At 42.1% G+C, this 16161-nt stretch overlaps 1 protein-coding gene across 8 annotated transcripts in view; it reads right to left on the bottom strand.

The window, feature by feature from the left end:
* Positions 1 to 16161, bottom strand: part of enah (ENAH actin regulator) — a 182047-nt gene that overhangs the window by 7856 nt on the left and 158030 nt on the right. For 3 of the 8 annotated variants that reach the window (XM_078174069.1, XM_078174068.1, XM_033648455.2), the window contains exons 6-13: positions 11669 to 12469; positions 8990 to 9324; positions 8006 to 8139; positions 7616 to 7664; positions 6616 to 6667; positions 6265 to 6331; positions 4673 to 4720; positions 2683 to 2767 (exon numbers count right to left, since the gene is read on the bottom strand). In XM_078174069.1, coding sequence (XP_078030195.1) covers positions 2683 to 2767; positions 4673 to 4720; positions 6265 to 6331; positions 6616 to 6667; positions 7616 to 7664; positions 8006 to 8139; positions 8990 to 9324; positions 11669 to 12469 — 1571 coding nt within the window. The remainder of the gene's footprint in view (positions 1 to 2682; positions 2768 to 4672; positions 4721 to 6264; positions 6332 to 6615; positions 6668 to 7615; positions 7665 to 8005; positions 8140 to 8989; positions 9325 to 11668; positions 12470 to 16161) is intronic. The other 5 variants (XM_078174070.1, XM_078174075.1, XM_078174072.1 and 2 more) reach the window with 4 other exon arrangements.

The following is a 16161-nucleotide window of genomic DNA, read 5'->3' as shown; positions in this document are numbered from 1 at the left end:
TTGTGAGGTCACACTGACCTTAACTTTGATCTCTGACCTTCGACCACAAAATTATTCTTCAGTCCAAGTGGATGTTTGTGTCAAATTTGAAGAAATTTTCTTAAGATGTTCTTGAGATATTGCGTTCACAAGAATGAGACAGACAAGGTCACAGTGACCTTAAACTTTGACCACCAAAATTTCAAATTAATTCATCCTTGAGTCCAAGTGAAGGTTTGTGCCAAATTTGAAGAAAGTCCCTCAAGCTGTTACTGAGATATTGCATTCACAAGGATTGGACTAATGTACATACATTCATATGTATGGATGGACGGACAGACAATCTGAAAACATAATGCCGTCGGCAATGCTATCGCCAGCGCAGGGGCATGACGTTTTCGATGAAAAGCCTGAGGGTTTTGCTCACAAAGATTACTTTTACATATGTTTACCTCATTATTTGAAATGTTGGCAATGTTTAACATAAACATCCAACATTGTAACACTGTATATATGACTGAAAATTCAGTCCAGTTTGAGAGCACATGCTGACACAGAGAGACAAAGTTTCCTCTGGCTTTTGGATTTAGTTGGGTGGAGGCACTGCCAACTGGCAAAGGGAGATTCTCCGTCTTCCTTACAAAGTAGCTAATCCCTGTGTAGGGACTCCCTGTGAGATTAGGCCTTAAGACTCACTTAATAACAGCAAGACGTAAACAAAGTGCGAGGAGATTAGTAAATCAGTATTATGGAGTTTGAGCTATACTCTTTTGCCTCCAAGTCAGGCTGAATGAGAAAGTGTAACAGCGAGTATAGTCATATACAAGTGTCATCTGTCTCGTGGTCCCACTGCTGTGAGGAGCTGTGGTAGCAGATAGGCAGGGCTCTGAGAGACTCTGGACTTATCTAGCAGGCTCACTGACAGAGGTCAGAGGGAGGAGCTGCCTTATAACAAGACGGGTCACTGCACACACCCACGCGGTTTCTCCTCGCACCACGGCTGCATAATTAGTTAGAGGGAAAAAATGACCTTCCCTGTGTCAGTGTATGTTATGGCTGAGATGAGCAGTTTGACTGCATAATCACAATGAAATATCAAATATAAGCATCTTAATAAGCAGGTCATTAGTAAAACCAATTTAGATTCATTTTTAAAAACTCACTACCTTGGATTATAATTACATGAAGACCTCAAGAGTTTACTTGTCACAGCTGTGTTTCATACAAATGTATGTGACTAATATTAATGATTATCTATGGATATTATGGAAATGTCAAAGGTCTCATGTAAGGCTGCTCCCTAATAATCAATCAACATTTGTTGGCCAGAAAGGTCATTAGTTGGAAAGATTTCATTGGTTGCTTGGTTAAAGAAACTATTAAGAGCTGCGCCTTGTCAATATACATCAAAACCTATATGACTGGAGCATGTGGGAATTTAATTTGAAAGGACAGACACAAGAAGTGTCCACGCTCAGCAGCCAGACAGGCGTCACATTAATTTCCAGGGCTGGTACCTGCAGTTATACTACAGGCTAGTTAATAACATGTCGGGCAGGAAATCCAAAGTGTGGGATCATTTTGAGAAGGTGAAAGACGAACCCATGGTCAAATGTAAACTTCATTCGTTGACTACAAACATGATGTATCATCTGAAACATGTAAGTAGCTACATGCCCATTAGCCACTCATTACTGCTTTGCCGACAGTGTCATTAACAGGCGGCTCGCTCAGTGTGTGACATGTAGATAAAATATTGGCCTATATTAATGAAGGTTCATTAGTACGGTTTTGTATTTCTCTGTAATGTAGCACAGTGTTAACAATGTTACTGATACTATTCTTTCTCACACCTTCAACTCACACCATTGTGTTGCCCCACCCAAAATATATCATTTAGTAATTAAATTATTATCATAAACATGTGAGCCACTAGTCGACTGATGGCCCTAAATGACGACTACTGATCGACTAGGAAAATTCTAAGTCGGGGGCAGCCCTGATCTCATGCTAAGTAGCTGCATAAAATGCTTGGGTGGTTGAAATAGTACGGAAAAATGCATATGTTTGGGAAGAACTGAGCATATGAGCATAAATGAGATATTGATTATACTGGACAAGTTGTGTGAGTTTGTACATGAATGTTTTGATATAGTTTGTTGTTAAATACGCGGACCCCATTTACTTAAATTCATCAAGAATTTTCTCAGTTTTTGGATTCCTTGTTCACAATGGAGGCACACAAGAAAAAAAGTTTCCTTCATGAATTCAACCTTATATGGGGTGAGTAATTGATATACACATTATCACTTTGTGGGTGCAGTATTCCTTTAAGAAATTCAAAAAGGTGAAACAAAGTACATGAAATTGGAAGAAACTGAAGCAATTGCATTAAACCATTTAATACGTGAAAGCATGCGTAAGAAGCAAGCGTCAGTGACAAAGATGTAGAATACTGCACTGATCTATATGAAGTACAGCACCAAGGTAAAAACTGTTACACAGCTGCCTTTTTCTTGTCGTAACAGATTGTCTACCAATTTCAAGAGGAATGTTATTCTGGTTGGCTGATTTTTCTAACACTGATTTTGTCACATATTGACACAGCTAGACACCACATGACAAAATAATATTCCACCTATCATGTGCAGTGACATAATGACAAAAACAAGTTTTCAAGTCACTGAATGTCTGTTCACCTACCTGTTTCAACCTGTCATAGTCAACAGATTCTGTTGGCACACCGTTGGCACTTAAGGATGCAGTAGGTGTAGGAGTGGATTTAGGTCTGCGAGGAGAGACAAAGCACACAAATAAATTCAGCGGAAAAGGAAGAAAAGGAGACAGAGGATGAGATGGAAAAACAGGACACTCAAAGGTCAAAACTAACTGAATTATCGCGATCACTAAAACCACAGCATTTGACTTCATACCAGCATCTGAAGTACTATTAACTAGCCTTGAGATACAGCATTAGACTGCAACTCATCTGGACTTTAAGAGTAGCTGGATAAATATGACACAAACTGAACATGTCTAATGTAAAGAAATATAATTTCAACTTTTATGCTGTAAACCTGAAAAAACAATTACGATTATCATCACACACAGGGAAGCTCTTTCCTGAGCCTTTCAGTTGGTTGACAGCAAAAACCTAATGTACTGACTTATTTGTTCAGGTATTCTCTACTAGTTCATTTCATTTGTACAAAAAAATGGTGCCAAAACAGTAGTTAGAAGCAAACTCCTGGTCACAGCATGCACACACACTTAAGGAAGTGCACTCGCCTTGACATGCATGTAAGCCCACAAAAGCAAACACACACACACATAAAGAGGTGATGTCTCAACAATTTATAAAACTTAAGAACATCCTCCTATAGTGCAGCAGGTGTCCGTGTGTCATTTATTTCAAATATTCCTCAAAAAGACTTATTTCTCCCGTTTGCATCTGTCAGTGAAACCTGCTGCCCAGGTGCAACCTATGAGCAGCTCAGCTCCTTTTTTCTCCTCGCATGTCTGAAGAAAAGCGATAAGCCAGGAGGATGCCAGCAAGTCAGGAAAGCAGCCACACTGAGAGAGGTCCTTACGCTATGTGAGAGTCATCAGGGGGGGAAATTCACTGAGCAGCCAACCACTTTCAAGAGAGGAAGTGTGACAGGAAGGAGAAGTGAAAGAAAAGGAAATGAGCTCGGCAGCGGATCATGTAGTAGCTATGGGGTGGAAATACTGCATACCGGAACACGGAAACTGTGCTTGTGGTCCTTTACTTTTCAGATTGTTTCCAGTGTAAAGATAATGCAGGTAGAGCGAACTAAAGAAACTGATTCAAAGTCACAGCTGCACACTTTACACTCAGTCCAATAAATGTTTTGTGTGCCTATAATTTTTTACAATCGTCAAAAGAAGAAAAAAGGGAATTCATAGAGGTTTCTTTTACAATTCAACAGCAGTTTGGCTCATTGCCATAAATTCTTCTTTCATCTGTAATTTCATACTGAGTGGATGATTTAATCCATATCATCAGAAGTCAACAAAAGTGTAAAATGCTATAAAAACCTGCAGCGTTACGAGATCATGTGCTCTAAAAAGTGTGCTCAGCTCTCTGTGGGCCACATATTAAAGTTACTTATAATAAACTGGAATAAAAAACACCCATCTGGTCTCCTCTCTCGTGCATGTGCGCGCACACACACACACTTACACTCACAGTGGGGCCTTATCTGTGAGCGCCTGCTGGATCTGCTCTGGCTCTACAATGATAATACTGTGCCAAGTCTCTTCTGCACTGGGCGGACACAAATTTCTGTGTGTTGGTGTGTATGATAGGGTGGATGTACAGTATGTGACACGCACATTTGAGTTTCCCTCTTTTAAAGAGAGAAAGAAAAAGGGCAGCAGGCAGAGCAGCATGCAGAAGCAATGACTAGATCACATTAGAAATCAATAACTGGTTGAGGAAGCACCACATGACTTATTGAACCGGATGGCACGTATCAAACAGCAGACAGAGCTAGCCCCTGCAGGTTGGTACATTTGGAAAAGAACACAAAGACAACACAGGATTCCAAAGGTTTCATCCAAGCATTTGAAGATAACCCCTCTCCAATAAAACCACGTCCATCACAGCAAACCTCGATGATTGTTTTAAAGAACAGGATTTCTCAAACTCTCCGGGGCCTTTTCTCTCTACCTGTTGGAGGAATCTGCTCCCATGGGATTTCTCCACGGAGACTCTCGTCTGTGTGAGCAGCAGAGACACTGACTTTACAAATTACAGCTTAGCATCTATCTGTGTGTGTGTCCCCAGCATAATGAGGTGGCCTTGGGTCAGGACTGTTTATAACGGCCACTTAGCTTTTTTCAAAAGGCTACTATGCACTCATTTTCACACTTCCTTACCTTCCTTATTTACATTTCATTTAAAAGAATGCTACTGAACCTTAAAACACACAAATGCATATTTTTCCTCTTACCTGTAGTGCTATTAATCATATATTTTGTTTTGGTGTGAGTTGCAGAGTGTTGGAGATATCAGCTGTAGAGATGTCTGCCTTCTCTCCAATATACATGGAATTAGATGGCACTCAGCTTGTGGTGCTCAAAGTGGCAAAAAAATACATTTGAAAAACTCAACAGCAATGTCTCTTTCCAGAAATCATAACCTGGTTACTCAAGATAATCCACAGACCTTGTTGTGAGCAGCTTCATGTAGGAACTATTTTCTTTCTATCAAACTACACCAACCAACCATATGGCCGCATAGAAGGAAGTGTGCATCTACTCATAAACAAGAGCCTGTGCTCATGATAGCACAAGACATAAATATTAATGGCATCCTCCTTGGCTGACCTGTAACGTTAGCTAGCTCAGTTGTGCTAGGTGAGGTAGCAGTAGATGCATGTTTCCTTTTGCGCAGTGATACGGTTGGTGTGTATATTTTCTTTCTACCAAACTATACACACCAACCGTATCACTGTGCAAAAGGAAACATGCATCTACTGCTACCTCACCTAGCACAACTGAGCTAGCTGACCTGTAACGTTAGCTAGCTCAGTTGTGCTAGGTGAGGTAGCAGTAGATGCATGTTTCCTTTTGCGCAGTGATACGGTTGGTGTGTATAGTTTGGTAGAAAGAAAATAGTTCCTACATGTTCACAACAAGCTGAGTGCCATCTAATTCCACTTATAGTATTTTGGAGGGAAGGCAGACAACAGCTGATATCGCCAAACTCAGCAACTTACATCAAAACAATCTAGTCTAATCTAATCAAACTCACCCTATAAGCCAAACAGGCTGGATGTTAACCACCAAATGTCACCCAAAGTTAGCAGTGAAATTAAGGAAACCTAAATCTAGAATGGACAACATCCAACAAAATCAGTAGTCTTAACAACTGCTTAGCTAAATTTGACACTATCCTCTTCATCTTCATTCACACACAGACACCTCAGCTTAAAGTTGGGTGTCTAACGTACATATAACGTGCACATGAATGCGGCACAAGCTTAAGTGATGTTAGCCACTGCTGAACGGCCTCAGCAGTGCATCATGCTAAAGCTAGCTGATGCTAATGCTTTAATGTGCCCCTGTGGTGGATGTTTAGTAGCATCGCTGCTAGCCATTCAGAGAGGCAACACACATGAATTATGATGTAGATACAATATACTTCGGAAAATTAAACTTGTGAACAACTTTAGCATATAAAATGTACTTTCAGTACAACATTACACAACAAATACTGAGAAACTACATGTTGAACAGAGAGGGGGAGATGTACTGTACCTTCCGATAACTGGAGATTTGCTACCGTTCATGGTGTTTGTTCTTTCCCATGGCTTCCTGGGCATGTCTAACGAAAAACAAAACAAAAACACGGCAAAAAAACATGAAAACAGAACTCCTCTTACCAAATGAAATAGAGTTCAGCTATCTGGTGATGGTAATCATAATAAAAAAAAGCAAATTAACTTCCAATAACCAGAAAATAGCAGATCTGCAGTGATGAAAACTAAGGGGAAATGTAGATTCATGCTAACTTGGATCACTGTAGCCTGTATTAGGAAGATGCATATTAGTTCCTGTTGTTGTTTCTGATGTTTCCCCTTCAGTCTTCAGATTCCCTCTGAAACTCACCTGGTGTGCTACAGGCTGACACTTTAGGGGTTGTGTTTATCTCGCCCTCCTCCTGTTGAACAGACACACAAAGTTCAAAGGTCAAACATGAGTCCCCTCAGAGGAGAGTTTATACACAGCAACACCAACATTAAGACACAAACAGATTTTGACTGTGTTTTAATTAAAGTTCAAAACACCTGAGATCATAGCTTATGTGTCAAATCAAATGCTATAAAATAATAAAGGGGTAAATAACATCTCAAATAACACCACCCACTTGATTTGTGGTCAAATGATTTGGGATTAAAAAATGTATCTGAAAATTAAACAAATAAAGATGCAGATGTTTCACATTAAAAGCTGACCAGAAAGGGGCACATAATGCCCCTTGAGCTGCTGGAGGACCTTTCATGTGAAAGGTGTGCACATGAAGTGTCCAGTTTTATTGACGTTAGCTTAAAGCTGATCAGACAACATCAAAGTGCAAGTGACTGGACTCAATTAGCAAATTAAAGCAGCATTTCTGTTTAAAGAGAGAAACTCAGAGCAGCAGAGAGGAGAGTCTCACATGCACTGATGGAATAAGTGTTGTAGAAATGTACACTGTAGTTTATTCATCACAACATCAAAATCAGGGAAACATCCTCCTTAAAATTAAATACATTTATGCATTACAAATAAAGGCTAACATAAACCTGTTGTTTTCTTGCAGTTCAGGTATTTGAGACTTTATGCTATGTGAAAGTAGTAATTAAAGACTGGAATGTGTTACATGGCATCCACCCAAGGCACGCAGACCATCACACAGACAAGGCACTGAGTGATTGTGGACTCATTTCACACAGGAATGCAGTGAATGTAGTCCACCATGTACAGCCCGGACACACTGAGGAAACCCTGAGTGTTATTATCACACAAAGGAGCAACTGTGAGATTCAGCAGTGAGCGGTAAGAAATGAAATTCTGGACCTAGATCAAACAAAATGTACATATGACAGATATGACTGATGATACTTACTGATCTCTGGTCAGGTTCAGGTGACGAGCCCTTCTCTGCGATTCTTCTCCTGTAGGACATAAAGACCAGATACAGTGACTTCATGCTGAATAACAAGTTGCGTTTTTTGACATTAGTATCATCGACCACAGCTCAAACCCTTTTTCAGTAAAGCCTTCAGTTCAGATCTACCTTAATTTCACAGTTTCTTTGACTGCTATAAAATACAGTTTGAATATGATTTTACTACAGATAAACTCAGAATAAATACATTTAATAAAAAAATAAGAACCACAGAATGTTTATTTCACATTCTGCAATAGGAAACAAGATCTTGAATTCATCAGAAACAGCATATGTGCCAAGACTGAGATATAATGGGGCTAACGATGACATGTGATGTGACTTTACCTCCTGGCCAACAGGGCGCTCATCTCCTCCATCAGCCCTCCTCCTCCGGGCAAAGGGCCGTTGCCCCTGGCTTCAGATTTGGCCCCTCCAGCCCCCAACATGGCTGCTGCCAGAGCTGCCCCTGCATCATCACTCTGAAGGGAAACAAGCAACAACACTTATTAAACACAAATGTAACAAGTTCTTTACAATCAGAGTGATGTATTAACCTGACTTTGAGAGCTGCAAAAGAACTAAAACTATTATAACTAAACTATTCTATATCAGAAAATCCAAAAATACTGAAACATGCTAAATGTTTTCCATCCAATTCCTAGCTGAGTTCTATGTTTTGTCATGTTATACACACAGGCAGACATGCAGTGTTTTGCGTGAAGGCGGTCAGCGTTACATATAAACCTCCTCTGAGGCTGAGATGAGATGTGACAGATGGTGACTATGTGTGTGTGTGTGTGTGTGTGTGTGTGTGTGTGTGTGTGTGTGTGTGTCTGATTGTGTGTGCATGAGTGCCTCAGTGACAGTGATTCTGTGTGATTATGTATGAAAATAATGTGTGAGGGCTGTGTGTGTATTAACAGTGTTTCTGTCAAGTCAGAGTTGCACTGAAAACAAAGGACACAAAGACTGACAGAGAAACAGCATTCTGTGTGTGCAACTTGTCACTTACTTTTACACACAATCTTCATTTTCGTATTTGCTATATTTTATATTTTATTTTATGTATGTCCTTCCATCTTATCGTACATCATACGTCACTGTCTTATCTTATCTTGCTTTATCTTATTTACTCTTTATTACTACTTGTGCTGTTATTACTCAGCTGACCCGTTCCCTCGTCCAATACATGTCATTGTGCTATTGTCCCTGATTCTGAAACCTGAAACACGTGCAGCTATCACTTTAATATCTATGTACTGTCACTTGCATGGTACAGATGTGGCTTGTCAAGCCCTCCATTGATCACACAACCAATCAAGCGCTCACCCTTGGCACTTTGCGCAGCTTGGCTCCGGCGAGGGCAGCGGCCAGGCCTGAGGTGGGACGGTCCTCGGCAGGAGAGAAGAGTCCGGCGGGAAGGGGAGGCGCTGGGGGAGGGAGGGGGGCTCCGGGAGGAGGGGGCGGACCTGGTGGAGGAGGGGGGGTCCCGCCTGGAGTCAGCGTAGGAGGGAGAGGAGGAGGTGGGGGTGGGGGAGGGTGGCCGGCTGGGGTAGAGGGGGTGGCAGCCGGGGTGGCAGCCGCGGAGGTCACAGTGGAACCGGGTGGCAGGGGTGGAGGTGGGGGAGGGGTCGGGGTGGTCAAGCCCGGGGTCTGCACCACGTCTGCGGAGGGGAGGGGAGAGGGGGTGGGGGATGGGCGGAGACACAGGAATAGAAAAATTAAGTTTAAACTGTCAGTTTTAAGTAAAGCGTTGCTACTCATTGTACATCTCTGCTGAGGGAAATGCTTTCAGACTGGATTAATCCATGACTGTGAAACTAGCTCACTTACTTTGCATATATGTACAGAATTTACTTCAGCATATTCTGATTTCCCTTTTAGAAAATAATGCATCTTTCATATTTCTCTGTCTACACCTGTCAAATACACATTTACCAAACCTGTAATGTTCTACTGTATTATTGCAGTACTAGATAAACCTGTCAAAATACATTACACAGTGTTTCAGCCTTCATAAGTCTTTACATCAACAGGGTACACCAGTGTCATTCAGTTTGTAGTGCAGTAACGGTGGATGTAATTTTCTAATGAACATGAATACACACATCAGGTATGACAGCATGCCGCATTATAACATAGCGAAGTTTATTTAATGAACATGCACTGTTAGTGAGAAGTAGTGTCAGGGTTTAGAATGAGTACTAGGGTTGGGCAACATGACAAATTGGTACATCGAAATAGTGACAATGAATGTCAATATATTGATTGCCCAACTCAATCTGGAAGATATACATTCCAATAAATGGAGCCAAGACAAAGCGATCAACACTGAGCATGAAATCAATGAAACACACTGTTTGGAGCAATGACACATACACACACACACGCGCACACACACTCATAAGGACACATAATGACCAAAAGAAACACAGGAACTATGGCAGCAGTCATATGTAGGTCAATACCGTCTGCCCAAATAAGAGAGAATTCATAGATTGCTTAAAAGATGATACATTCATAATCTGATACATGTGAACTGAGTTTTATCCATTTTAAACAACCAGATGTTTATTTAGTAATTATAAGAATTAATAAGAATTATTTTGCTCCCAGTTCTCATCACTGACCGCAATTGGATCTATGATGAAATGTGAACACACTGAGTGGTGATCAATATTAAACCAGCAGTCCAGTCCCTTCAAGCCAATCAGTTTGATGATGTCTGAGGTCAAAGGTCATTAGAACAGCCCCCGAGGCTAATAAGAGAAATGCCAAGGGTCACTGGAGCATTGGTGTTTTTACATATAAATGTTGCTTGTCTGATTATTCATTTCAAGACAAATTTAAAGTTTCTTATCACATAAATATTCATGAAAGAAATTAAAATGAATTCAAAAAGAAAGCTATTACAGTGAATATTAGGACTGGGCAATGTATCAATAATATATCGATATTGTGTTATTTATCGTCTTAGATTTTGGTTATCGTAATATTTTAAGTGTTTAAAGGCAGCATTACAGTATAGTCATATAGTATATGCACATTGCTGATGAGTATTTATCAAAAATCTCAATGTAAAAATTTTGTGAAAGCACCAACAGTCAATCCTACAATATGGTCACATTATCAGCACTGAGGTACCTGTTTAAAAACATTGTGAAATTGGATTTTCTCCATATTGCCCAGCCATTTTGAATATTTAATTTGGTAGATGAAACCAATAAGCACAAGATTTGCTCAAGTTTAGTGTCTCAGGGGCAAGCTTGATGTTCCCCTTCCTGTGACATGTCGTAGGACAGCCAGTGATCTACTGGTGTCTCAATAAGAGAGAGAATCCTGTTGTGACTTGATACAATAAGTTAGACTGTATTTAGTTAGACTGCACATTGACTGAAGGAAATGCAAAGTCAAATGAGGGAAAACCAAATGGCAAAAATCATAAAATCAACACAGAGGTGATAAAAATTCAGAACTATGACTGAGAAATGAACTGACAAAAGAAAAACACATTAACCAGGAGATGACAAAGGCTGTGGTTTTATGCAGACTTCAGTCAGTGATCTGTATCCATGAAGTAATAATAGATCACTATCATACAGATAGACATGCCATGCTGAAAAACCACACATACGTCATATCCAATGAACAGTCAGACAGACACATGGACATACATGCAGTTTATGAGTCTGACAGAGAAATTAGACAGGCCTGAGCAACAGTAACTTCTACACCAGGAGATCCCACAACAGTCACCACAGCAGCTGTTTGAATGTCAGAAACTACAGCCAGGGTTGTTGAGGAGGAGTCAGACCCGACACTTTCCCCTCTGATATCAGCCTGTATTACGGGGCTCACTTTGTGCTGTGGCCAGCTCAGTGGCACGGTAACAGATCCAACCGTGTTCAGTAGCCCCCCTGTTAGTGTGTGAGTCACATAGCAGTGAGAGACAGAGAGGGGAGAGAGGTAGTGAGAGAGAGAGAAAAGAGTCTGGACTGGAGGCCTTACCCTGGGACTGACAGGAGAAGCCCCCCTGAGGAAGGTGGGTCTCTGGGCCTGTAGCGGTGTCCGGCTCCCCCGGCCCCGACAGGCCCAGGCCCACGGGGAGGGAGAGGTGCTCAGCAGAGGCAGAGGTGGCGGCGGCTGCGGCAGCAGGGGGTGCTGTGGAGGGAGAGGGCACACCAGGAGCCTGGGATGAGGAGGGGGGAGACGAGACGAAGGAGGAAGACGGAAGGGGAGCTATGGGGGAGGGGAGAGGGGGTGGGGTGGGTGGGGGAGGCGGGGTGGGGCAAGCGATGCCGATAGGGGTGTGGCTGTGCGGGATGGTCACAGGAGAAGGTGCGGGGAACATGGGTGGGCCGTTAGGGGCCGGTGAGGGGGGCTTCTGGGTGAGAGGAGAAGGTGCTGCGATCGGGATGAGCGGCCGTGGACCTGCAGCCTTCCCCGGGGGGCTGCTTATCATGACAGGGGGCGAGGGGGGCAAGGGAGTGAAGTTGCAAGTTGACCAAACGACAGACTTTGGTGGAGGAGGCGGGGCAGGGGCAGGGGCCGGAGCAGGAGGCGGGGCTTGGGGGAACGCTTGCTGTCGCCTCGGGACCGTGGCGTAGTGAGGCAGGACTGGGTGGAAGGCAGAACCGAGCGAGGTGGCGAATCGGGAGGCCGAATGCCTTAGAGGTGGGGTTGGTGGAGTTGTGGAGGAGGGTGACGGCGTCCCAGGTGCTGGATAAGTGGGCGTGGATGGGGATACGGGCGTGGAGGACGTCCTGCTGTACTCCTGAGGCGTGGGGGTGTACAGGGTGCTTTCAAAAGCTAAATGTATGCCACGCGAATGGAGAAACCAATCAAAGACAAGACAGGACAGAAGGGAAGGAGTGACGGAAGGAAGGAAGGAAAGAAGGTAGGAAGGAAGCAGCCGTCATGCATACAGGAGGGAAAGACAGCAGGTCAGGAGAGAGAGAAGGAAGGAGGGAGGGAGGGAGGAAAAAAGAGAAGGGGGCAGATGAAGCAGGAAAAACCAGCACAGAGCTATACCAAAGTTTTATTCCAGGTTGTGTGTATTGTCTCGGGTTGAGGTGATGCTACTGTGTTAGTGGACAGGTGTTAGCACTGTGGACAGAGCCAGAGACACAAAGCCTGTTTGCAGGAGAAGAGGGGAAACTGAGGAGCAAGAGTTTACCATGTAGCACACAACCATAGAATAGTGACCAAGTAGATGCAACTTATCACCAATGACATCAAGCTTGTCCAATCAGCACTAAGACACTAAGTCACATACAGATTTAAACAAATGTACCCAAAGGCCCAACACGCACCACTTCATATAACACTCATCAAAATAAAGTAAGCCAACAACAAGTGGAACAGAATAACTCTGGAACCAATATCACATCCAACAATCAAAACAAATACTGCAAGTAAATTCAGTGGAGCATGTGCGTGTCTACCTGGTCTATGTGCCACCTATGTCTATGTGTGTGTTCTCATGCTCACATGTACATTATCATACAACATGTGTAAACCTGGTTTGTGGCAGAATATTGTTGAAAACTGTGACATCAACTGTAATTAAGAGGACTATGAATTCATAAATAGATGTCTTTCAACCAATCAGATTGTTGTCGGTACCCTGACAGCTTGCAATTAGCAACTCATCTTTGACCTTTGTAGGCTCTACTTTTACACTGTCAGTTTGATTGTGACCGCAGAGGTGGTCTTATTTGCAATGAGAATAAGAATAGAGTTCCAAAAGACTGGGGGACACTCCAAAACACACTCAAAACATGAATTTAATGTTAATGAAACACATTAACTTCTAGTTTAGACTACAGAACTGTTCTGGTGAACTCTGCATCCTTCTGAGTAAAGTCATCAGCTTTCCAATCTCCCATTAGTTCCTCATTATTCCAGGGCAAGCTGATGCAAATCCATTTAAACAAACTACTTTTTTTTTTCTCCATTTTTAGACATGCTATTGCAGCAGCACAACTCTAGAGATGGCAATGTGGGTCTTTCTGTCAGTCTATCACATTGGTCCAGACTCAAATCACTTAACATCTACTTTATGGATTGCCATGATATTCTGAGAGGAGGAATCCCATAAAATTAGGTGATCCCCGTCTCTCGTGTCATCATCAGGTCAGAATTAAAATGTGTTCAATTCCTATGACCCAAAACTACAGACGGTCCCATCAGCCTCAGCTATACTTTGCATTTAGTGCAAATGGGAGAAGTTTGACCAGAGGGCTTCAGTTTATTCATTTTAACCTAAAATAGGCTTTTTCCCCTTACCCTTTGCCAAGAAATCCCTTTTTTGGCAGAAAGCCCCCTAGGCAAACTTTTCTCAACAGCATGTTTGGTGCTAATTAGCAAATGTTAGCATACTACAACTCTCAACTATGACTGTTAATCTGGCAAGCATTATCACTGCTTAATTTCAGCATGTTAGCATACTGACATTAGCATTTAGCTCGCAGCATTGCTGTGCCTGAGTACAAAAAGAACCACCAGCATGCCTGCAGACTCCTAGTGCTATTTTAGAAATGCTGCCATATTTTTTAAGTGAGGATGATGTTCTAGGTGCTGTGAACCCTTTTCACTTATTCATACTGTTACTTTGTGTAATGTCACTCTTTTAGCAATCTCAGTTAAAAGAAAGAGATCACTCCTGTTCAAATGAGGTCCTCCAACCCATACGATCACATAATTAGTTTGTTCTCATCCTCTAATGTGACCCACAGGAGTGCTTCATAAATGACTGCTACTACTGGTGGCAAACAACAGAACAGCTTGTATATGAAGGTTCAGGGTCGCAGTTTTAAACACGTAGGTAACCTGAAACAATTGTAGTTGCACCAAAACTATGTTGTTAGGCTTAGACAAAAATTTGTGGTTCGGGTTTAAATAAATACATTCTCACTAACATAACATAACATGAAATATGTCACATGACAAACTATATTACTGGTTTAAATAACTCAACATTGATGTTTGGTTTCACACAGGACACAAATACCTGTCTCCTGGGTGAAAGTCCTGTGTCTGGTTAACCCATCCGTCTACCTCAACTTTGTCGCCCTTTATCCTACATCACCTGACTTCCTGCTTTGCTCCTGTGATAGCTACTGGGGCCACTAGAGGTAGATGCCTAACAATAAATGTAGGTTGTAATAAGCTGCTTATAAAAACAACCTATGGGACAGTCTTGTCTTTCCCTGCGAAGTGAATGTCCTCTTTGCTTTATCTTTTTCTATGCATTTCCAGTACAGTGAGTAGTGTTGGGCTATATTTTATTACATTTTATTATGTGCCATTCACTTTTATAATCACACTACACCCATCTCTTTACTTTACAGGTCTTAATGGTATTTTATAACTTATTGTATACTTTTATATGGAGTTTATATGGAATGAGTGGGAGGACTTACTGTCACATACCATTTAAATGTGGTGATTCTGCCTTAAATCCCTCCTCTGTTTCACTATGTGTCTATCCCAGCTGAGCCAAGCTCTCTCCAACTAATTACCTTGATTGTGTTTGTTTATGTGATCCTCTAGCGCTTAGCGTAACCTTGACAGTGTTATATGGAGCTGCCATATGTTTTCTGTGTGTGTGGGGATGGTGTAAAGTTGTTAATCCACTATTCACCTTCTGCTCTACTTCCTCTTACGAGTGATGTCATTCTACACTTTCCTGCAGTGCTTATTCTTGTTATTGGAATGAAATTTGTTGTTTAGGGTTGATATGTGTTACTTTTTGCATTGGAGAGTAAGCCATAACACTGGCATAATATTCATGTTTCTGTCTCATACTTTATGTTCTGAGGGTTTTTTTTAATGGGCTGCTGGAAGTCGCAGACATATGTCCATTCCACTCATGTTCCCTTACCTGACACATTTACTCACAGACATGGTTCAAATTTACACATACATATGCATGCATAATCAGACATGACACACACCTTCTCTCTCACATACACACCACAACACTAACCTGACTGTTGGGTCAGACACACACACACACACACACACACACACACACACACAGCAGGACCAGGAGTGGAATTCACGTGAACACCTAACCAGCAGTCACAAGACAGATAACCTGATGGATTCGTGAGACTGCCTGGCTCTTTTCCAACTCCTCCTCCTCTGTGTGACTTCTGTTCCTCCCAGCTGAGCGGTCTGACAGCTCATACTGCATTTACCATTTATCCTCTCTAACTGGAGTCAATGCTCATCCCGACTTCCACTCCACTACACACACAAGTTCTCTCTTACATCTCTTTTTCATTAAACCTGAATTACTCTTTGCGCTTTACTTCTTCCTCTGGCCAACTTTAACCTCTTCACACCACTACACTATACTATACTATCATCTTCATTTTCTCTCTGATCGTCTTCTTCTTTCACTAAACTTTGACCTTTTCCACATTTTGTCATCATTCCACCACCCCCTCTTCTTTCATTCTCCCCCTCTGTCTCTCTGTAGCTCTGGGCGGGTC

The sequence above is a fragment of the Epinephelus lanceolatus genome, chromosome 13, assembly GCF_041903045.1.
Source record: "Epinephelus lanceolatus isolate andai-2023 chromosome 13, ASM4190304v1, whole genome shotgun sequence".
NCBI lineage: Eukaryota > Metazoa > Chordata > Actinopteri > Perciformes > Serranidae > Epinephelus > Epinephelus lanceolatus.
This window is presented reverse-complemented; position numbering and strand designations above follow the sequence as displayed.